Here is a 25,000-nt window from a genome sequence, read left to right as displayed (position 1 = left end):
ATAATCAACATCAATGCTGGTGACACACATACCTGCAGTGGACACAGTGTTGATGACAGAACAGTCAATAAATCAATGAAATAATCAACATCAATGCTGGTGACACACACATACCTGCAGTGGACACAGTGGTGGTGACAGAACAGTCAATAAATCAATGAAATAATCAACATCAATGCTGGTGACACACACATACCTGCAGTGGACACAGTGGTGGTGACAGTGGTTTGAACTTTGGCAGTGGTGACCACAGGGGTCGTTGGGGGCAGAGGTCGGAAGGTCACGGCGCTGACAGTGGGCGTGGCAGTCTGGGGAGTCACTGAAACAGCAGCAGTAGAGGTCAGTTTAACAGCGATTGGTCAGCGCCCTCAAGGTCAAGATTTTTTTTCAGTCTCCCATGCCAACATGTGCTGAGCTGCTCACGCCTGGAGCCAGTTTCAGGTGTATACACATGCGGGACATCGACTACCGCATGTTAAAGATCCTGTGATCCACGTCAGTGTTCTGTGGATGAATCGTCTTTTTGGGACAGACAAACCATTTACAAAGACCCAGGCTATGACATGCAATGGACAGACTCTCCACACAGCTGGCGGTGATGAAAAAGATGAATCAATGTTTGCGTTGTGTGGGTTGTGGAAAGACAAATGTACACGACATGCACACTCCCGAAACTGGAGTATGGCTGCCCACCTGGCAGTGTATACACGACCACACACGTTAAAGTGTTGAGGTGGATGGGAGTGGATATGGGACTGGCAGCCCAGGAGAATGAAGAAAGAAACTAGCATCCTGCAGATTACCCGAGACACTTGTGCACTTTCCATTCACTATATGAAATATCACTGTGCACCAGTTACGGTCAACTATCTGCTTCACGCAGCCCAGACAGCAAGACATGAAGACGGAAACAGACAACGGGACTCACGTGTGCAGGTGGTGGAGTTGTCAAAGGTGACGTCATCAATGGCGATGTCACCCAGCACATAGGGGCCTCTCACTCCCTCAAACACCATCTGGAGAACACGAAACAAACATCAAATCCGGTTTATCTGTTGAGGGATGTATTGTTGGAATAAGCTAATCAAGGACAGACTTACTCCCAGCCACCTACTCACACATTCACTCACAACCCCCCTAAAACCAAACTCACAAACTAGACACTCCCACCCCACACATACATACACACACCCCACACCCACCCTCCACACATAACAAACCATCCCACCCCTCCATTGACACCCCCTAACACACACACCCCACACCCACCCTCCACACATAAACCATTCCACCCCTCCATTGACACCCCCTAACACACACACCCCACACCCACCCTCCACACATAACAAACCACCTCACCCCTCCATTGACACCCCCTAACACACACACCCCACACACACCCTCCACACATAACCACCTCACACCTCCATTAACACCCCCTAACATAGACACACACCCCACACCCACCCTCCACACGTAACAAACCATTCCACTCCTCCATCAACACCCCCTAACACACACACACACACAACCCCTACACTCACGCTGAACGATTCGGTTTTTTTGTTTGTTTATTTTGTTTTGTTTTTGTTTTGTTGTTGTTGTTGTTTTGGGGGGACGGGATAAGGGCCTATATCCAGTGAGTTGGATTGGTCTGCTCTCTACACTCCATCCACACACACCACACCCCCACACCACACCACTCCCCACATATAACAGCCTACTGACCCCCCTCCCCCAATCACCATGAACGAGTCGTGTTGTAGGGAGGTGGGGGGGGGGGGGGTGGAGGGAGATAGGCACACGAGCCTGTTTCCAGTGAGTGGGGTTGGTCTGCTGTCTCCATCCCGTCCGCACATTCCCCCACCCCCCTCCTACACACACACACACACACACACACACACACACACACACAAACTCACGCTAAAGGAGTCGTTCTGTGGCGGGATGGGCACGTGAGCCTGTTTCCAGTGCGTGGAGTCAGTCTGCTGTCCCTTGAGCTGGAAGAGGGGCACCTGCCTGCTGTCGGAGTTCTGGCGGACCCACACCCTCAGGATGTTGATGTCCCGCCCGTACATGCTGTACCAGAAGCTGAAGCAGCGAGCAGACCCCGCCGGGAGCATCTCACTGGCCAGGTAGGCTTTGTCGTTCAGCCGTCTGGGACTGGAGGCCTCGATGTACATGTACTTACCTGAAGGACAGGGAGAGGGAGGTGGTGTGAGGGTGTGGTGGTGTGGTGTGGTGTGAGGGTGTGGTGTGGTGTGGTGTGGTGTGGTGTAGTGTTACGATGTACATGTGCTTGCATGGGAGGGAGGGAGGGGGAGAGAGAGACAGACAGACACACACAGAGAGAGTTGATGTGAAAATGTGGTGTGGTGTGGTGGGGTGTTTTGATGTGCATGTAGACCTACTTGTGGAGGGAGGGAGGGGGACAGACAGGCAGGCAGGCAGACAGAGATCAAGTAAGAGAGAAGGACAGACACAGAGAGTGGAAGAGAAGGCGGCACAGTGCTTACCGTGGGAGGAGGTGTGGTCGGCAGAAGGGCCGGTACCAGTACTTACCGTGGGAGGAGGTGTGGTCGGCAGAAGGGCCGGTACCAGTACTTACCGTGGGAGGAGGTGTGGTCGGCAAAAGGGCCAGTACCAGTACTTACCGTGGGAGGAGGTGTGGTCGGCAGAAGGGCCGGTACCAGTACTTACCGTGGGAGGAGGTGTGGTCGGCAGAAGGGCCGGTACCAGTACTTACCGTGGGAGGAGGTGTGGTCGGCAGAAGGGCCGGTACCAGTACTTACCGTGGGAGGAGGTGTGGTCGGCAGAAGGGCCGGTACCAGTACTTACCGTGGGAGGAGGTGTGGTCGGCAGAAGGGCCAGTACCAGTACTTACCGTGGGAGGAGGTGTGGTCGGCAGAAGGGCCGGTACCAGTACTTACCGTGGGAGGAGGTGTGGTCGGCAGAAGGGCCGGTACCAGTACTGGCTGTGGACCCTGACCCGCTGATCCAGTCAAACTGCCCCGAGTGGTCCTGGCTCCACGTGCACAGCCCGCTGTCAAAGTTGCAGTTCCCTGCACAGCCACCCAGCACACGGTTCTTTTCATTCAGGTGTACCACAGTCAGTCGTCTTCCACTATGACCATCACAACAGCAGAGGAGGCATCTGCTGTCCCGACTATCTGGGCTAGAACTGGATTGTAGTGGAGAGTGTCTTGCCCAACTTACATCCCCACTCTCTCGTCCAAGAAGGATTTAGGACAGTCGGCGTTGGGATTGTTCCCAAAGGCCAACTAGCCCCCAAGGCTGCAGCGCTCAGAGCCAGTGCAGTCTTGCCTTCTAGTTTGAGAGTCACAGTCCTTCACAAATGACTAAGCTCTAATGGAGAAACCATTGATCGTACGGCCCTCACTTTGGCCTAACTGTGAACTGAAGTCAATCTGTGATGCTGAGCACTGGCAGAATTCAGTTATTACACTGTAAACAACACAAACACACTTGACAAATCATAGAAAACGAATCATTAAATAAAAAAACGGCAAAATAACAACAGTAAAACTGACAACACTGTTGAATTGGAAACGTGTCTCAGCTGCACAGTCGGTAACTTGCTATAAGACAAACACACACTCACGCATACACACACTGACTCCAGTGCACACACACACACACACACACACACACACACACACACACACACACACACACACACACACACACACACACACATATATATATATACCCAACTGCGTAATCATTCACATAATCATACACATATGTACACTCATATGCACAGAAGCACGCATGTATGCGCAAGAACGCACGCACACACGCAACCCCCCCTCCTCCTGCCGTCCCCCCCCCCCCCCCCCCCCCCCCCCACCCAAACACACACACACACACAACCTCCAGACAAACTAAACATTTTTAAATGAAAGCAAACCATTAACGAAAGCGAAAACAAAAACAACTTCAATCAGAAAACAAGATGATCAAACACAGACCACACGACGCCCTAAACACAGCACGAGACAAAGTCCTCCAGCAACAGACACAACACAAGACAACACTGAAAACCATGGAACACTCAAAGCAGCCGGTGTCACCTGAAAAGCTGCCCCCTCCACACCCAGAGGAAGAGACGGAGAAATCATCGATGGCGATGTCCCCCATGTTCCCATTGCCCCGAACGGCTTCAAAGGCCACCTGCCACGGCTGGCTTTGGGCAGGGGCACTAACACTGGCCAGCTTCCATGCGTCGCCCTGGTTACCTGCCCACCACAGCCATCACGACGTTTGGGGGGAATGTTTCAATTAGTTTCTCACAAAACTTTAACACGCACACATAGACAGACAGACAGATAGATAGGTAGATAGATAGATATATGAAACAGGCATAGAGATTGACAGGGGAGGAGAGAGGCATGAACATACTAACGAATAATACATGCTTGTTGTTAATAATGGATATGTATGCATAGATAGATAGACAGATAGATAGGTATATAGAAGATGCACACATATACATTGTGTCATATTTGTGGCATGTGAGAAGCAGATTCCAGAAAAAAATCTGATTGGACTACTCATTAGTTGTGCTAAGAGAACCTATATCCCCATATCAATTTGTGGCATGCCAGAATGTTTCTAATCACTGGAGAAGACTGCTAAGAGAACCTATATCCCCATATCAATGTGTGGCATGCCAGAATGTTTCTAATAACTGGAGAAGACTGCTAAGAGAACCTATATCCCCATATCAATGTGTGGCATGCCAGAATGTTTCTAATCACTGGAGAAGACTGCTAAGAGAACCTATATCCCCATATCAATGTGTGGCATGCCAGAATGTTTCTAATCACTGGAGAAGACTGCTAAGAGAACCTATATCCCCATATCAATGTGTGGCATGCCAGAATGTTTCTAATCACTGGAGAAGACTGCTAAGAGAACCTATATCCCCATATCAATGTGTGGCATGCCAGAATGTTTCTAATCACTGGAGAAGACTGCTAAGAGAACCTATATCCCCATATCAATATGTGGCATGCCAGAATGTTTCTAATCACTGGAGAAGACTGCTAAGAGAACCTATATCCCCATATCAATATGTGGCATGCCAGAATGTTTCTAATCACTGGAGAAGGAAGAAAACAAGAGTTGTGGTTTTTTGTTCTTGTTCTTATTTTTGTCTCTTTGTCTGTGTATGGTTTGTTGAACTATTTTATGTCTCTCTGTCTCTGTCTCTGTCTCTCTCCCATCTCCCTCGTTTATCTAAATTGACCGTTTTACCACCAGCACCACCTCTTCCTCAACCAACACTATCACCACCATCACCCCCATCACCACTACACTCACCACCACCTCCAACACCAGCACCACCAACAACAAACCCCATTACCAACCAGTCCCAACCATCAAGATACAGGAGAGCCACCAACAAACCATCACCAACAACCGACAACCACCACAAACCCCACCCCCACACACCATGCAGATTCCAGATACGTTGTCTGTTCTGGCCGTTGAGGCTGACGTAGACGTTGAGAGCCCCGATGTTGGCGCCGTTCATGTGGTACCAGAAGGTGACACAGGTGGGGCGGGGCGAGCTGGCCACGAGGAAGGACGTCAGCACCGCCTTGTCTCCGATGTGTCGGGGAGCTGAGGCCTCCGTGTACATGTAGTGACCTCAACCAGGCACACAAAACGTATGTATACACACACAAACACATACATACATACATACATATAATGATAATAATAACAACTTGATGATGATGATAAGGAGGAGGAGGAGGAACAGCAGCAGCAGAAAAAGGACGAGGAGGAGGAGCAGGAGTCGGTGAAGGAGGAGGAGGAGAAAAAAGACAAGGAGGAGGAGGAGAAGAAGGAGGCTGGATGAATTTTATAAAAAGGTGTGATAATGCTTATACGTCTGCCCTTTTCAAACAAAACCTGTTTTGCTCGCTCTCTCTCTCTCTCTCTCTCTCTCTCTCTCTCTCTCTCTCTGTCTGTCTCCTCACCAGATCCAGTGCCATAGGTGTGGTCACTGGTGGGTCCAGTGTAGGCGGACGAGGTACGGCCCGAGTGGCGTGTCCAGTCAAACTGGTCCCCAGAGCTCTTCTGGCTGAAGCCGCACAGGTCAGGGGCCTCGAAGTCACAGCTCGTGATGTTCGGCACTCCGGACGCTGACGTGGGGCCTGCAAAGGAAGCACAGAAATTAGTCAGCTGTCAGGTGGGACCTGCACAGGGGGCACAGAAATTAGTCAGCTGTTAAGTGGGGCCTGCACAGGGGGCACAGAACTTAGTTGTCAAGTGGGGCCTGCACAGGGGGCACAGAAATTAATCAGTTGTCAAGTGGGGCCTGCACAGGGGGCACAGAACTTAGTCAGTTGTCAAGTGGGGCCTGCACAGGGGGCACAGAAATTAATCAGTTGTCAAGTGGGGCCTGCACAGTGGGCACAGAAATTAGTTGTCAAGTGGGGCCTGCACAGGGGGCACAGAAATTAGTCAGCTGTCAGGTGGGGCCTGCACAGGGGGCACAGAAATTAGTTGTCAAGTGGGGCCTGCACAGGGGGCACAGAAATTAGTCGGCTGTCAGGTGGGGCCTGCACAGGGGGCACAGAAATTAGTCAGTTGTCAAGTGGGGCCTGCACAGGGGGCACAGAAATTAGTTGTTAAGTGGGGCCTGCACAGGGGGCACAGAAATTAGCTGTCAGGTGGGGCCTGCACAGGGGGCACAGAAATTAGTTGTCAAGTGGGGCCTGCACAGTGAGCACAGAAATTAGCTGTCAGGTGGGGCCTGCACAGGGGGCACAGAAATTAGTTGTCAAGTGGGGCCTGCACAGGGGGCACAGAAATTAGTCTGTTGTCAGGTGGGGCCTGCACAGGGGGCACAGAAATTAGCTGTCAAGTGGGGCCTGCACAGGGGGCACAGAAATTAGTCAGTTGTCAAGTGGGGCCTGCACAAGGGGCACAGAAATTAGTCAGCTGTCAAGTGGGGCCTGCACAGGGGGCACAGGAAATTAGTCAGCTGTGATGCTTATAGTCAGGAGTATTGTAGGACTGTGGTGCGATTCTTCTAAAACAGGCCTACTTTTCTTGATTTTGTTTTTTGTTTTCATTTTGTTGCTGCTGTTGTTGGTGGTTGTGTCGGTGGCAACTTTCCTTTTTTTGCGCTATTGTTGTTGTTTGGGCTGAGTTGTGTGTGTGTGTGTGTGTGTGTGTGTGTGTGTGTGTGTGTGTGTGTGTGTTAACATAATAAAAAACTCCCCCCCCCAAAAAAAAAAACGAGCAGGTCTTACCGGCAGCACAGGATCCCGAGGCGAGAGAAATGTCGTCCAGAGCGATGTCCCCTTTGTAGCTCAGTCCTCGCACACCCTCAAACACCACCTGTCACACACATGTCGGTACTGACTGTGCTCACCTTCTGTTTTAGCATGTGGAGGGACGTCTGTCTGCTAGTGTTTTTAGGTTGTGCATGTCGTGGGATAGATGTGTGTGTGAATGCGTGCACACACACACACACACACACACACACATACAAAGCGCGTGCACGTGTGCGCACATACTCATAAACAAGCACTCATAAACAAGCAAACCAGTAAAACACAAACATACACACAGAGACACACACACACAACACAAATTCTCACCCCCACATACCCCCCTAACCCCAAACACAATCCTAACCCAAAGACACGCACACACACACACACCCCTCAACCCCCATTCCATCTCCCCACACACACACACAGACGTACACTAAGGGTGGACGCCACACGCGGGATGTCCACGTTGGCCTGTCTCCACTACACTACACTACACTACACTACACTACACTACACTACACTACACACACACACACACACACACACGCACACACACACGTACATTGAAGGTGGACGCCACACGCGGGATGTCCACGTTGGCCTGTCTCCACTACACTACACTACACTACACTACACTACACTACACTACACTACACACACACACACACACACACACACACACACACACACACACACGTACATTGAAGGTGGACGCCACACGCGGGATGTCCACGTTGGCCTGTCTCCACTAGACTACACTACACTACACTACACTACACTACACACACACACACACACACACACACACACACACACACACACACACACACACACACGTACATTGAAGGTGGACGCCACACGCGAGATGTCCACGTTGGCCTGTCTCCACTAGACTACACTACACTACACTACACTACACTACACACACACACACACACACACACACACACACACACACACACACACACGTACACTGAAGGTGGACGCCACACGCGAGATGTCCACGTTGGCCTGTCTCCACTACACTACACTACACTACACTACACTACACTACACACACACACACACACACACACACACACACACACACACACACACACACACACACACACACGTACATTGAAGGTGGACGCCACACGCGGGATGTCCACGTTGGCCTGTCTCCACTGCCGGCCCTGGTCCCTGACCCGTGTCCAGAGGGGAAGGGAGGGGAGGGTGGTGCCGGCCATGACGTACACGTTGAGGTGGTCCACGTTCTGCCCGTACATGAAGTACCAGAAGGTCAGGCAGTACTGCCCCGCCCCCACGTCAGGAGACACCAGGCGGGCCTTGTCGCCGTTGCGACGGCTGCCGGAAGTCTCGATGTACACGTAGTATCCGCCTGTGGAAGGGAGAGGGGGGAGATGTGTTGTGTGTTGGGATCATGCCTTTACTTCTTTTTGTTGTTGTTGTCATGGTTGATCATCATGGGTGATCAGGCTGTTGTTCTGGGCAGGCCCTGTTTTTATCTACACATCTTTCCATCCATACTTCATTCACCCATCCTTCATTCATCCAGCCTTCATTCAACCAACCAGTCATTTATCCAGCCTTCATTCAACCATCCATTCCTTTATCCATCCTTCATTCATCCATCTATCCATTTATCCAGCCTTCATTCACCCAAACATCCATTTATCCAGCCTTCATTCATTCATCCAATGATTCACTTGTCCACACTTCATTTATCCACAGCCCACCCACACACTCATTCGTTCATCCACCATCCTTTAATCCTTCCAACTATTCATCCATCATTTACCCACCCACCCACCCACCCATTCATTCACTTACACACTCAACCATTTCTTCAGCAGGGGTAACGTCGTGTATTCACATTCCTAACTCCCACGAGCTGTGTTGCATGTACGATGTTAGCTGCCCTAAGTTTCCTTAAACTTTTAGGAACTTTCCCCAAATCCAAGGCATGAGCACAGACAACTCTTAACACCAAAGCGAACTTAGCCCTGTTGTGATCACTCATACAGCCCAGCCATGGCTCTTGGCACGGACAGTAGTGGACACTCACTCACCACACCACCACACGACGCACGTGCACCCCGACTCACCGTGGCTGGAGAGGGTGTGGTCCCCGGTGGGCCCGGTGCCCTGGGTGTTGGTGGTCCCGCGGTACCTGGTCCAGTCAAACTGGTCCCCCCGGTCCTGAGACCAGCCGCACAGCCCGCTCTCAAACGTGCAGTGGAAGGGACCGGTGTGGGCCGTGGTGCTGGGGGTGGTGGGGGTGACGGAGGGCGCCGGGGTGGTGGGCGGGGCCGCGCTGGACGGGATGACTGGGGGGGGGGATATAGTCATTGTCATTGTCGTCGTCATCACCATGATGATGATGATGATATCATTTAGCAACTTCTCCAGTAGTAGTAGTAGTGGTAGTAGTTGTTGTTGTTGTTGTAGAAGTAGTAGTAAGAAGTTAGCAGTAATAGCAGTCGTACGGCTGTAACAGAATTTTGGGCGATGGAGGTAGTTGTGGTGATGTTGATGATGATAGTGATGGTGACAATGACGATGCTCACTTCCACAGCAGCTCTCAGTGAAGCTGATGTTGTCAATTGCGATATGATGATGATAATGATGATGATGCTAATGACGATGACGACGACGACGATGACGATGATGATGATGACGATGACGACGATACTCACTTCCACAGGAGCTCTCAGTGAAGCTGATGTCGTCAATGGCGATGTCACCGGTGTAGCTGCGTCCCCTGACACCCTCCAGCACCATGCTGTAGTCGACGTTCACCCTGGGGATGGGGGCCTGTCCACTCTGCCAACCTTGACCCTGCTGCCCCTTCAGCCGCCAGATGGCGCTGTCGTTCTGACCTGGAACCACAACATGGAGACTCCAGTAACACCAACAAAACAACAAAACTTGGGTCACTGGTTTTGTTTATCTGAACTCTGTTTTCTGTCTCCATGAGAATTGGAAAAGCAGTTATAAAACGAGGGGCGTGTAAAACCACCACTCTCTTACAACTATCGTCTCCTTCTTCTGCTTCATTTTCTTCATCTTCTTCCCTTAATTCCTTCATCTTTCCTTCTTCTTCCTCCTCCTCTTCTTCTCCTCGTCCTCGTCGTCCTTCATCATTCAGTGGCTACAATTCCCACATTCAATGATTCTTCAGTGGCTATATTTCCCACATTCAATCATCCTTCAGTGACTACATTTCCCACATTCAATCATCCTTCAGTGACTACATTTCCCACATTCAATGATCCTTCAGTGGCTACAATTCCCACATTCAATCATCCTTCAGTGGCTACAATTCCCACATTCAATCATCCTTCAGTGGCTACAATTCCCACATTCAATCATCCTTCAGTGGCTACATTTCCCACATTCAATCATCCTTCAGTGGCTACAATTCCCACATTCAATCATCCTTCAGTGGCTACAGTTCCCACATTCAATCATCCTTCAGTGCTACATTTCCCACATTCAATCAGCCTTCAGTGGCTACATTCCCACATTTCAGTGGCTACATTTCCCACATTCAATCATCCTTCAGTGGCTACAATTCCCACATTCAATCATCCTTCAGTGGCTACATTTCCCACATTCAATCATCCTTCAGTGGCTACAATTCCCACATTCAATCATCCTTCAGTGGCTACAATTCCCACATTCAATCATCCTTCAGTGGCTACAATTCCCACATTCAATCATCCTTCAGTGGCTACATTTCCCACATTCAATCATCCTTCAGTGGCTACATTTCCCACATTCAATCATCGTTTCAACAAGTCGGCTTATACGTGTAGGACCAGATTATTTCCCCTGAATTTATGTCAACTGATATACTTACCATACCCCACTGGTACAGACTTTGGCAGGGGTCTAATTTCTTTACGCTCAGGCAGAAACAGAGGGTAGCTACAGCGAGTGACCTCCCTTGGTTTATTTCCTCCCTTAGTGATCTTTTACATGTGCCATTTTCGCTGGGTGAAAATCTGTGACCCTTAAGAAATTTTATCTTGAGACTGACCCCTAAGAAATATTGTATCTTGAGACTGACCACTAAGACACACATTCTATCTGAAGACTGACCCATACTATACATATTTTATTTTGAGACTGACCCTTTATGTACATCTTTTTTTTATCTTGAGACTGACCCCCGAGACACGCCAGCTGACACTGACCTGCTGTCCTGAGGTAGACGGACAGAGTGTCCACTGTGGCGCCATTCATGCTGTACCAGAACTTGATGCACCGACCGCTGGCCGACACTGGGGGGAAGTTCTCACTGACCAGCCACGCCTTGTGGCCCACCCTGCGGGGAGCTGACGTTTCGATGTACAGGTACTTGCCTGAGGAGCACGTGCAACCAGTGAAATAAAAACCATGCTCTATCGGATCACAGCGAGTCTCAAACAACGTTAGGTCATATACCCTGTAGAATATAGTGGTGGTATCGTATGACAGTGTTGGAGCCAATGTATGGTTTACTGTTCATCTCAAAAGAGAAATGAATCGTTTCCTAACTCGCAAGGTTTTGTTTCAATTGTTTACACAGAAAATTACAATTACTAAGAAAAATAAAACTGTGTATAAAATGATTCAACTGAAATTCTCTCTCTCTCTCTCTCTCTCTCTCTCTCTCTCTCTCTCTCCTTAACATACAGAAAGGAAATGCATACTCCTACACACACAAACACCACACCATGCCACATCACATAACACAAATAAATCACCACACACACAAGCACACACACACACACACACACACACACACACACACACATATATATATATATATGTGCACACAACACACACACACACACACACACACCACAACACACCACAACACACACACACACACACACACACACACACACACACAAACACACAACACACACACATATGCACACACACACACACACACACACACACACACACACACACACACACACACACACACACACCGACGACCACCCACCCTGTGCATCCCCCCTGGTGTGGTCAGCAGTGGGCCCTGTGCCCGTGGTGCCTGTCCGGCCACTGCTCATTGTCCAGTCAAAGTCATCACCCTGCCGAGCGTTCACCCACGTGCACAGGCCAGACTCAAAGTCACACGACCCTGCACACACACGCACATGTAAGCAAGCATGCACACATACACACACATGTAGGCACGTATGCACACATACTCACATATGTAGGCACGTATGCACACATACACACACATAATATGTATGTGCACGCTCCCACACACTTGCACACAGAGCTCACACAAAGACACTCACATTCACTCACACATAAAGCACACATGATCATGCACACACACGCACACCCACCCACCCACACACACACACACACACACACACACACACACACACACACACACACACACACACGCACCCACAAACACACAAGTGCACACGCACACCACCACCCCCACACACAAACTCAGACACATCCCCATCACACCCACCCCCCCATACACACACACACACACACACACATCCTCCCACTCCAGTACACACACACACACACACACACACACACACACACACACACACCTGAGGGACAGGGCCCTTGCAGAACACTGATGTCATCAATGGCGATGTCCGCACGGTAGTTGCTGCCTCGGACCCCCTCAAACACCACCTGCACCATCACCACCACCACCATGATGTGTCTTCACTCACAATGCCTTCGAACACCACTACCACCATATAGAAGACGTGTCCTAACTCAGAAATCCCTCAAACACCACCACACCACCACCATATAGAAGACGTGTCCTAACTCAGAAATCCCTCAAACACCACCACCACCATATAGAAGACGTGTCCTAACTCAGAAATCCCTCAAACACCACCACCACCACCACCATATAGAAGACGTGTCCTAACTCAGAAATCCCTCAAACACCACCACCACCACCACCATATAGAAGACGTCCTAACTCAGAAATCCCTCAAACACCACCATCACCACAATATGGAAGACACGTCCTAACTCTGAATCCCCTCAATTACCACCACCACCACAATATGGAAGACACGTCCTAACTCTGAATCCCCTCAATTACCACCACCACCACAATATTGAAGACACGTCCTAACTCTGAATCCCCTCAATTACCACCACCACCACAATATTGAAGACACGTCCTAACTCTGAATCCCCTCAATTACCACCACCACCACAATATGGAAGACACGTCCTAACTCTGAATCCCCTCAATTACCACCACCACCACAATATTGAAGACACGTCCTAACTCTGAATCCCCTCAATTACCACCACCACCACAATATGGAAGACACGTCCTAACTCTGAATCCCCTCAATTACCACCACCACCACAATATGGAAGACACGTCCTAACTCTGAATCCCCTCAATTACCACCACCACCACCACCACAGAATCACAACTTCACCTTGTGTGTTTCACACCACCTACAGGAAAGTCTTGCGTTGGACTGTGAATGAACAAAGTTACAGACACAGAGACAAAGACACAAACACAGACACAGAGACAGACACAGAGACAGACAGAGAGATACAGAGACAGGCAGACACAGAGACAGACACAGAGAGACAGACACACACAGAGACAGAGACAGACACAGAGACAGAGACAGACACATACAGACACAGACATAGAGAGACAGACACAGATATAGACACACAGAGACAGACACAGACACAGACACAGAGACAGACACAGAGAGACAGACAGACACACAGAGACAGAGACAGACACACAGACAGACACAGACAGACACACAGACATACACAGAGACAGACAGACACAGACTGGCACAGGCAGTCACAGAGTCAGACACAGACACAGAGAGAGAGACAGACACACAGAAACAGAGACAGAGAGACGGAGACAGAGAGCAGTGCAGAAGAGACAATGACCTGGTAGCCACCGGAAGTCAGTGTCTGCGACACTGTGACCTCTCCCACAATCCATCGGTCGCCTTGGTTACCCTTCCGCTGGAAGGCCGCTCGCGGCAAACCACTGCTGCCTGCTTGCTGTGGACACAGGGGAAAGGGGATGGAGATAAACGGTGGGGGGGTCTGCTGTTCTCTGTGTGTGTGTGTGTGTGTGTGTGTGTGTGTGTGTGTGTGTGTGTGTGTGTGTGTGTGTGTGTGTGTGTGTGTGTGTGTGTGTGTGTGTGTGTGTGTGTGTGTGTGTGGGGGCAGGGGGTGTAAAAGGAAACCAGCAACATAAATAAAAGATCGCAGTCAATAAGACCTGTACACCTTTTTCTTTCACTGTGGTGCAGTTCTACCTCCCTGGCCCACATCCGTTACCTGCAGTACTCCGCTCCTGTATATAACCATCTTGTATTTGACAGTGCTCAACCTGTAATCCAGAAATTAATTCAGGGCTGAAAGTGGATTTGCATTTGTACAATCTCTTCCTCGCCTCTATGAAACCCTATTTCAACCATGTTGGCTGTCCATATTCCTTCTCTTTTTTTTTTCTTTTTACCCCAAAGTAATACACTCTGCACACGTAAAAGAACCCACAGCGACAAAAATACTGTCACACCAAACACAGCAAAAACTGTCACAGCAGGCCGCTACCTTGGTGTAGACGTTGAGCACCCCAATGCCCGAGCCAAGCATGTGGTAGAAAAACTGCACACAGACGGCGCCACTGTCGTGGTACACAGGGGAGATCAGTCTGGCTTTCTGGCCGGGTCGTCTGTTGGAGGCTTCGATGAACATGTAGTGACCTGCAGGGGGAGGGAAAAACATTGGCATTGTGAGAAAGTATTGGTTCAAGAATAAAAACAAACTCGCCACACACACTTCGCAGTTCCATGAAGGCGTCAATACGTGAGAAAATATTGGTTAAAAATAAAACAATCTGGCTGCACACACTTCGCAGTGTTTCCATAGAGGCGTCAAAACAGCCATAAAAAGGCACCAAAAAAGACGTAATGAGACCGACAGTCAAACACAATAAACAAACAGTGTTCATATACTTCACAGTTTCAGTTTCCAGGGCATCAATGTGCGTGGACTGAACCAGCCATGCCAACGCACATCTGCTGGTGAAAAACTAAAGGGCAGATGCTTGGGAAAAAAAAGGTTAAGGGTTAAGTGTGGTGATGTTTGTTGTCACTGCAGCAGAGGTGACCCAAAACACTTTCCGTGTGTTTTAGACAGACAATGAAGACTTTACAGTGAAAGGGACAGATGGAGAAACTGCGGCACGCTGCTTGTGGAGAGCGGTGTGAATTTCACACACAGCAGAGAAAAGTAAGAGAATGAAAGACAACACCGTACAACACATCAAACTGCAATACAACAACACGATGCGACGCAATGCAATACAATACAACACAACCACAACAGAATCAAAGCGCAACCCAACCCAAATACGACACAGCATAACACAAACACAATACAAACACAAAAGAAACACAACCACAACACAACCACAGCACGTCACACACACCACACACACACACCACAGCACAGTAGAAACACAATGCAACGCAACACAAGCAAAACACAACATAGCACAAACACAATATAAACACAAAAGAAACACAACACAACACACCACACCACACCACACCACAAAGCACAATGCCTATCACCTCTCGAGGTGCCATAGGTGTGGTCATTGGAGGGCCCGGTGCCGGTGGTGGACGTGGTATGGGTGGTTCGAGTCCAGTCAAACTGGTCAGTGCGGTCCTGGGTGAAGCCACACAGGTTGCCCTCAAAGTCACACGTGCGCACCGCTCCGCCCGGGGCTACCGTGCTGCTGGGGCCTGGACCTGACGTCACTCCTGACACACACACACACACACACACACACACACACGTACATGCGCATGCACACACACACACACACACACACACACACAATGTCATTGTGAGAAAGCAAGTTTCAGGCATGCATACACGCTAATGCAAGCACACACACATATATATATATATATATATATGCATATGTACATACACACACATACGCACACACATGTACGCACATACATACTCTCGCACATACACTTTATGCACACACACACACACACACACACACACACACACACACACACACAGACACACACACGCACACACGCACACACACACACACACACACACACACACACACACACACACACACACACGCCCTACAAATACACTCACATGAAATATAAGCACTGCAGCAAATAATACCTGAATACCAAACACCACCACATACAACTTTAGGAACTATGAAGTGAAATAAATAGATGAATCAGTAAATAAAGAAATAGATACATAAACAGATAAAGAAAGAAAGAAAGATAAAGAAAATGAAACTGAAAAACGACAGGAGTGAAAACACTCTTTTCGCTTTGCAATTTCTTTTTTTCTTTTTTCAGCTTCCTTCATGTTTTTGCGCACTCTCTCACCTGTGCATGCCCCGTGTCCCAAAAGGATGTCATCCACAGCCATGTCTCCCAGGTAGCCGTTCCCTCCAATGCCCTCAATTACCATCTGAAACACAGGTGTCACACCGTCCTTGACTCTCTCTCTCTGTCTCTCTCTCTCTCAGCTTTCGCAAGTGGCTGCTGAACACATTAAAAAAAAAGTCTGTGACTATCAACACATCATGGTCCACACTCACAGACTACGATCTGCTTTTAAAGAGCAAGAGCCAGAAGCTACAGCAGGTCAGGACTGGGTGGAATCGATATAGATACTTACATTGCACCTATCCTCGGTCAGACACCAAGCTCTAAGTACTTTACAAACTCGGTGTCATTTACACAACAGGCTGCCTACCTGAGTAGAGCCGACTGACAGGCTGCCACTGGGCGCTCATCATTCGTTTCCTGTGTCATTCAATCAGATTTCAAGAACGCACACATACACAGACAGACATGTAACATTTTCTCTGTGTGACCGTTTCGTTTATTTACCCCACCATGTAGGCAGCCATACTCTGTTTTCAGGGGGATGCATGCTAAGTATGATCTTGTTTCCATAGCCCACTGAACGCTGACATGGATTACAGGATCTTTAACGTGTGTATATGATCTTCTGCGTGCGTATACACATGACGGGGGTTCAGACACTAGCAGGTCTGCACATATGTTGACCTGGGAGATCGGAAAAATCTCCACCCTTTACCCACCAGATGCCGTTACCGAGATTCGAACCCGGGACCCTCAGACTGAAAGTCCAACGCTTTAACCACTCGGCTATTTCGCCCATCAATGGACACTATCCACACACCACGGTCACCACTCACAGCGTAAGATCGGCCGCTCTGCTGGATGGTGATGGCGGCCTTCGTCCACTGGTTGCCTTGGGAACCGCTGCGGGTCCAGACGCGCGTGCCCAGCCCCGAGCCGGTGGTGACGTAGAAGTTGAGGGTGCCCGTGCTGTCGCCGTACATGTGGTACCAGAAGGTCAGGCACTGCGTGCTTTCCTGCGGCGTGATCGTCTTGCTCCGGATCCGTGCCGAGTGGTTCGCTGCCGCGTTGGACACCTCCGTGTAGATGTAGTAGCCGTCTGTGACAGCGGGCAGAGTCATTGTCAATGAGTGTAACTTAGCTTATATCACAGGTTGACGTAAGTTTACATTTGGGCCAACAGCAAAGTGAGAGCTGTATTATCAATGGTTTCTCCAGTCAATGGGAAACCATTTACAGCTTAGTCTTTTGTGAAGGACTATGACTCTCAAACTAGGATGCAAAACTGCACTGGCTCTTAGTGCTACAGCCTTGTGGGCTAGCTGGCCTTTGGGAACCATCCCACAGCCGACTGTCTTAAAACCCTCTTGGCCGAGAGAGTGGGGATGTACTTGGGCAAGACACTCTCCACTATAATCAAATTCTAGCCCAAATAGCCGGAACAGCAGTTGCCTCCTCTGCTGTTCTGATGGTCATAGTCGGACACGACGGACTATCACACACACACACACACACACACACACACACACATATATATATATATATATATATATATATATAACTTTGCTGTTGTGCCTATCCATACCTAGAGGGTTGTCTTAAATACCTCGGTGTGGATGTAGTATCCTTCTATGATCATGGACATGGGTGGTTGTCATTGAATGTAACTTCACTGGCTGGTGTATCCATACCAAAAGGATAGTCCAAAACACCTCCGTGTAGATGAAGTATCCGTCTGTGGACGTGGACAGTTGTTGTCAAAGAATGTAACTTTGCTGTTGTGTCTATACCTAGAGGGTTGTCCTTAACACCTCTGTATAGATGTAGTATCCGTCTGTGAACGTGTCAATGAATGTAACTTTGCTGTTGTATCCATACCAAAAGGATAGTCCAAAATACCTCCGTGTTTTATGTATATGACCGCTTTGTTTAATTACCCCGCCAACTAGGCAGCCATATTCCGTTTTCGGGGGTGTGCATGCTGGCTTTGCTCTTGTTTCCGTAACCGACCGAACGCCGACATGGATTACAGGATATTTAACGTGCGTATTTGATCTTCTGTGTGCGTATACTCAAGGGGGTTCAGGCACAAACAGATATGCACATACGCTGATCTTGGAGTGGATGAAATATCCGTCTGTGATCATGGACATGGGTGGTTGTTAATGAATGTAACTTTGCTGTTGTATCTTTACCTTGAGGATAAACCTAGATATTGTATCTTTACCTAGAGGATAAACCTAGATATTGTATCTTTACCTAGAGGATAAACCTAGATATTGTATCTTTACCTAGAGGATAAACCTAAACTCCTTGTTACTGAATATAGCTTTGCTGTTGTCGTGGAAAGGAGCGGTTGTTTCTGAATATAACTTATCTCTAAAGTTATCTCTACTTAGAGGATAGTGTTATCTCTGTCTTGAGGATAGTGTTATCTGTACCTCGAGCTTGGGGACTTCGGAACTGGGAAATGAGACATGATTAACTGATACAGACCACAGATGAAAACTGACATGATCACATGAACACGTGGGTGTATAACAACAAGAGGTTTGTTTATCTGATTAGCTCATCACTTGAGATAACTGCTTCTTTCTTAATTCCATGATATATACAATGGATCTGGAAAGGTCAATGATATTTTCAAGTTTAGGTGGGTTAACCTGTGGAAAGTGAATCATTTCAAAGTATGAGATTTTTTTTACGTAAGTTATACAGAGAACATACCAACAAGAATTGAGTGGTGTTCAATATCAATACAATCAGGACAACGTGGACATCTCTGACTGGGAACCTTAGAATAAGTATAATACCTGAGGCTATTGATGATATATGTCGCAGATCTGAACCTTGCTAAAGACTAAGACTGAGACACCTTGCTAAAGCTAAAGTAGACAGACACCTTGCTAAAGCTAAAGCAGACAGACACCTTGCTACAGCTAAAGCAGACAGACACGTTGCTACAGCTAAAGCAGACTAAAACACCTTGCTACAGCTAAAGCAGACTGAGACACCTTGCTAAAGCAGACTGAGACACCTTGCTACAGCTAAAGCAGACTGAGACACCTTGCTAAAGCTAAAGCAGACTGAGACACCTTGCTAAAGCTAAAGCAGACAGACACCTTGCTACAGCTAAAGCAGATTGACACCTTGCTAAAGCTAAAGCAGACAGACACGTTGCTACAGCTAAAGCAGACAGACACCTTGCTACAACTAAAGCAGACAGACACGTTGCTACAGCTAAAGCAGACAGACACCTTGCTACAGCTAAAGCGGACTGAGACACCTTGCTACAGCTAAAGCAGACAGACACTTGCTACAGCTAAAGCAGACAGACACCTTGCTACAGCTAAAGCAGACAGACACCTTGCTACAGCTAAAGCAGACAGACACCTTGCTACAGCTAAAGCAGACAGACACCTTGCTACAGCTAAAGCGGACTGAGACACCTTGCTACAGCTAAAGCAGACAGACACTTGCTACAGCTAAAGCAGACAGACACTTGCTACAGCTAAAGCAGACAGACACCTTGCTAAAGCAGACAGACACCTTGCTACAGCTAAAGCAGACAGACACCTTGCTAAAGCTAAAGCAGACAGACACCTTGCTACAGCTAAAGCAGACAGACACCTTGCTAAAGCTAAAGCAGACAGACACCTTGCTACAGCTAAAGCAGACTGAGACACCTTGCTACAGCTAAAGCAGACAGACACCTTGCTACAGCTAAAGCAGACAGACACCTTGCTAAAGCTAAAGCAGACAGACACCTTGCTAAAGCTAAAGCGGACAGACACCTTGCTAAAGCTAAAGCAGACAGACACCTTGCTACAGCTAAAGCAGACAGACACCTTGCTACAGCTAAAGCAGACAGACACTTGCTACAGCTAAAGCAGACAGACACCTTGCTACAGCTAAAGCAGACAGACACTTGCTACAGCTAAAGCAGACAGACACTTGCTACAGCTAAAGCAGACAGACACCTTGCTAAAGCTAAAGCAGACAGACACCTTGCTACAGCTAAAGCAGACAGACACTTGCTACAGCTAAAGCAGACAGACACTTGCTACAGCTAAAGCAGACAGACACTTGCTACAGCTAAAGCAGACAGACACCTTGCTACAGCTAAAGCAGACAGACACCTTGCTACAGCTAAAGCAGACAGACACCTTGCTACAGCTAAAGCAGACAGACACCTTGCTACAGCTAAAGCAGACAGACACCTTGCTACAGCTAAAGCAGACAGACACCTTGCTACAGCTAAAGCAGACAGACACCTTGCTACAGCTAAAGCAGACAGACACCTTGCTAAAGCAGACAGACACCTTGCTAAAGCTAAAGCAGACAGACACCTTGCTACAGCTAAAGCAGACAGACACCTTGCTACAGCTAAAGCAGACAGACACCTTGCTACAGCTAAAGCAGACACCTTGCGAAAGTTAAAGCAGACTAAGGCTAAAGCTATGAGGGGTACAAACGGAAAAGGAACACTGACTTCCGGTGGTGTGGTCGTGCTGAGGGCCCGTGCCCACCGAGGCTGTGCTGCCCTTGTGGCGAGTCCAGTCAAAGTTGTCGTCCTTCAGCTGAACCCAGCTACACATGTCCACGTCAAAGTTACACGACACGCTGTTGGAGCCTGCACAACACACACAACACAGCTATCTATATCACGATGAGAGAGAGAGGGGGGGTAGAACAAGAACAAGAAGAACAAATGTTTTAATTGCGTATAGGCCTGTGACCCGTTGTAAACATAATATACATAAATAAACCTACACAAGGCACACAAATAAGTAGATAAATAGAGAGGGGGGGGTAGTGAGTTAGAGAGGGAGAGAGATGGAAAGAGAGGGAGAAAGTGGAGTACTTAGAGAGGAAGAGAGAGAGAGAGAGCGAGATAGGGAGACAGAAAGACGGAGAAAGAGAGAGAGGGGAAGAAAGGGAAGTACTCAAAGAGAGAAATGGGGAAGAGTGAAGGGGAGGAGGGTGGGTGAACACTCACAACATGACGTATCAAACTCACAACACAGGTCTGAGCAAATGCAGGTACTGCAAACTACCGCATCCCGTGCACTTCGACTGCCATTCAGAGAACCTGGTGTATGTCCTTACCTGCACCATTTGTGCCAAAAGGTACACTGGTGATCATCCCGTTTTTTTGTTTATATACTTTCTTTTTTTAATTACTTTTATTGTATTTATCTGTTTATATATTCCCCCTTTTTTTCTTGTGTGTGTGTGTGTGTGTTTTTTTCTGTGTTTTTTTTTTTTAGTTTTGTGTGTGTGTGTGTGTGTGTGTATTGTTTTTTATGGTTTTTGTTTGGGTTTTTTTTTTTTTGGGGGGGGGGGTTGTTGTTGTTTTTTTTAATTATATACATTTTTTTGTCACTTATTGTCTTACTTTCTTGTTCAGATGTCCCTAACACTAACAGTCTCTTCCACCCCCTTCCCTCACTCCTGCCCTCTCACCCCCCGCCCACCTTTTTTCCCCTTCCCCCTCCCCCTTCCCTTTCAGAGCCCTTTCTTTCCTTCACACACACACACACACACACACACGCACAGTTCTACTCACCCTTCTTTGTTTTTTGTGTCCTTTCCTGTGACTTCTCATCACTTTCCTTTCCTGAACTTTACTCTCTCGCTCTCTGTCTGTATCTTTCTGTCTGTCACTCACTCATTTCATTTGCCTGAAGAAGAGCCTGTGGCTCGATACGTCGCCTCTGTTATCCCACGAAAGTCGACTTTTACCAAGATTCTTTTAGTCCACCTCCTACCGCATCCCATTTGTGTAACATTCCGCAATCATTATTTTCTTTCTTTCAATTTCAAACAAGAGGAGGACTTGGGGAAGGGAGGGTGAGAATTCCCAGCTTCAGTTTGTGACTGTTGATGAGTTTTACCAGCGTGATGCGTGTTGCCATGTTCAATGTCTTACAAGCCCAGAGTGACAAATTGTGGCTGGAGAGAAGTGTGTTCACTGTTTTTGCCTCCCATCAAGTTCCTTTTATAGCAGAAGTTTCTAAGATCGCCGCCAGTTCTCTTCTGTTCTGATGGTCCCACTCCTGGTGACTCGAGCAGCAGCCATCAACATGCTGTGTACAGGTGTGGAAAGTGACTCAAGAAACAGTCATCAACAGGTGTGTACAGGTGTGGAAAGTGACTCAAGAAACAGCCATCAACAGGTGTGTACAGGTGTGGAAAGTGACTCAAGAAACAGCTATCAACATGCTGTGTACAGGTGTGGAAAGTGACTCAAGAAACAGCCATCAACAGGTGTGTACAGGTGTGGAAAGTGACTCAAGAAACAGTCATCAACAGGTGTGTACAGGTGTGGAAAGTGACTCAAGAAAACAGCCATCAACATGCTGTGTACAGGTGTGGAAAGTGACTCAAGAAACAGCCATCAACATGCTGTGTACAGGTGTGGAAAGTGACTCAAGAAACAGCCATCAACATGCTGTGTACAGGTGTGGAAAGTGACTCAAAAAACAGCCATCAACAGGTGTGTACAGGTGTGGAAAGTGACTCAAGAAACAGCCATCAACATGCTGTGTACAGGTGTGGAAAGTGACTCAAGAAACAGCCATCAACATGCTGTGTACAGGTGTGGAAAGTGACTCAAGAAACAGCCATCAACATGCTGTGTACAGGTGTGGAAAGTGACTCAAGAAACAGCCATCAACGGGTGTGTACAGGTGTGGAAAGTGACTCAAGAAACAGCCATCAACATGCTGTGTACAGGTGTGGAAAGTGACTCAAGAAACAGCCATCAACAGGTGTGTACAGGTGTGGAAAGTGACTCAAGAAACAGCCATCAACATGCTGTGTACAGGTGTGGAAAGTGACTCAAGAAACAGCCATCAACATGCTGTGTACAGGTGTGGAAAGTGACTCAAGAAACAGCCATCAACAGCTGTGTACATGTGTGGAAAGTGACTCAAGAAACAGCCATCAACATGCTGTGTACAGGTGTGGAAAGTGACTCAAGAAACAGCCATCAACAGGTGTGTACAGGTGTGGAAAGTGACTCAAGAAACAGCCATCAACAGCTGTGTACATGTGTGGAAAGTGACTCAAGAAACAGCCATCAACATGCTGTGTACAGGTGTGGAAAGTGACTCAAGAAACAGCCATCAACGGGTGTGTACAGGTGTGGAAAGTGACTCAAGAAACAGCCATCAACAGGTGTGTACAGGTGTGGAAAGTGACTCAAGAAACAGCCATCAACAGCTGTGTACAGGTGTGGAAAGTGACTCAAGAAACAGCCATCAACATGCTGTGTACAGGTGTGGAAAGTGACTCAAGAAACAGCCATCAACATGCTGTGTACAGGTGTGGAAAGTGACTCAAGAAACAGCCATCAACAGGTGTGTACAGGTGTGGAAAGTGACTCAAGAAACAGCCATCAACAGGTGTGTACAGGTGTGGAAAGTGACTCAAGAAACAGCCATCAACAGGTGTGTACAGGTGTGGAAAGTGACTCAAGAAACAGCCATCAACATGCTCTGCACAGGTGTGGAAAGTGACTCAAGAAACAGCCATCAACATGCTGTGTACAGGTGTGGAAAGTGACTCAAGAAACAGCCATCAACATGCTGTGTACAGGTGTGGAAAGTGACTCAAGAAACAGCCATCAACAGGTGTGTACAGGTGTGGAAAGTGACTCAAGAAACAGCCATCAACAGGTGTGTACAGGTGTGGAAAGTGACTCAAGAAACAGCCATCAACATGCTGTGTACAGGTGTGGAAAGTGACTCAAGAAACAGCCATCAACATGCTGTGTACAGGTGTGGAAAGTGACTCAAGAAACAGCCATCAACAGGTGTGTACAGGTGTGGAAAGTGACTCAAACAGCAGTCATCAACAGGTGTGTACAGGTGTGGAAAGTGACTCAAGTAACAGCCATCAACATGTGTGTACAGGTGTGGAAAGTGACTCAAGAAACAGCCATCAACAGGTGTGTACAGGTGTGGAAACTGACTCAAGAAACAGCCATCAACAGGTGTGTACAGGTGTGGAAAGTGACTCAAACAGCAGTCATCAACAGGTGTGTACAGGTGTGGAAAGTGACTCAAGAAACAGCCATCAACAGCTGTGTACAGGTGTGGAAAGTGACTCAAGAAACAGCCATCAACAGGTGTGTACAGGTGTGGAAAGCGACTCACGTGAGGTGGGGGACCGGGTGGACACAGTGGAGGGAAGGGTCGTCGTCTTCACTGTGGTGGTGCTCACTGAGGAGGG

The 25,000-nt window shown here is 48.2% G+C and overlaps 1 protein-coding gene across 1 annotated transcript in view; it reads right to left on the bottom strand.

Moving 5' to 3' along the window:
- LOC143301555 (MAM and LDL-receptor class A domain-containing protein 2-like) overlaps window positions 1–25,000 on the bottom strand; it is a 247,425-nt gene that overhangs the window by 207,795 nt on the left and 14,630 nt on the right. The window contains exons 11-31 of the mRNA XM_076615934.1: window positions 24,925–25,000; window positions 21,255–21,395; window positions 17,599–17,861; window positions 16,757–16,841; window positions 15,956–16,147; window positions 14,931–15,082; window positions 14,256–14,372; window positions 12,902–12,989; window positions 12,319–12,459; window positions 11,522–11,689; window positions 10,019–10,201; window positions 9,428–9,649; window positions 8,438–8,700; window positions 7,293–7,380; window positions 6,012–6,188; window positions 5,479–5,676; window positions 4,095–4,259; window positions 2,931–3,062; window positions 1,923–2,191; window positions 929–1,016; window positions 197–319 (exon numbers count right to left, since the gene is read on the bottom strand). The exon at window positions 24,925–25,000 is cut by the window's right edge and continues 20 nt beyond it. Of these exons, the coding sequence (XP_076472049.1) occupies window positions 197–319; window positions 929–1,016; window positions 1,923–2,191; window positions 2,931–3,062; window positions 4,095–4,259; window positions 5,479–5,676; window positions 6,012–6,188; window positions 7,293–7,380; window positions 8,438–8,700; window positions 9,428–9,649; window positions 10,019–10,201; window positions 11,522–11,689; window positions 12,319–12,459; window positions 12,902–12,989; window positions 14,256–14,372; window positions 14,931–15,082; window positions 15,956–16,147; window positions 16,757–16,841; window positions 17,599–17,861; window positions 21,255–21,395; window positions 24,925–25,000 (3,331 nt within the window). The remainder of the gene's footprint in view (window positions 1–196; window positions 320–928; window positions 1,017–1,922; window positions 2,192–2,930; window positions 3,063–4,094; window positions 4,260–5,478; window positions 5,677–6,011; window positions 6,189–7,292; window positions 7,381–8,437; window positions 8,701–9,427; window positions 9,650–10,018; window positions 10,202–11,521; window positions 11,690–12,318; window positions 12,460–12,901; window positions 12,990–14,255; window positions 14,373–14,930; window positions 15,083–15,955; window positions 16,148–16,756; window positions 16,842–17,598; window positions 17,862–21,254; window positions 21,396–24,924) is intronic.

This window comes from Babylonia areolata, chromosome 27 (genome assembly GCF_041734735.1).
Source record: "Babylonia areolata isolate BAREFJ2019XMU chromosome 27, ASM4173473v1, whole genome shotgun sequence".
Lineage (NCBI taxonomy): Eukaryota > Metazoa > Mollusca > Gastropoda > Neogastropoda > Buccinidae > Babylonia > Babylonia areolata.
This window is presented reverse-complemented; position numbering and strand designations above follow the sequence as displayed.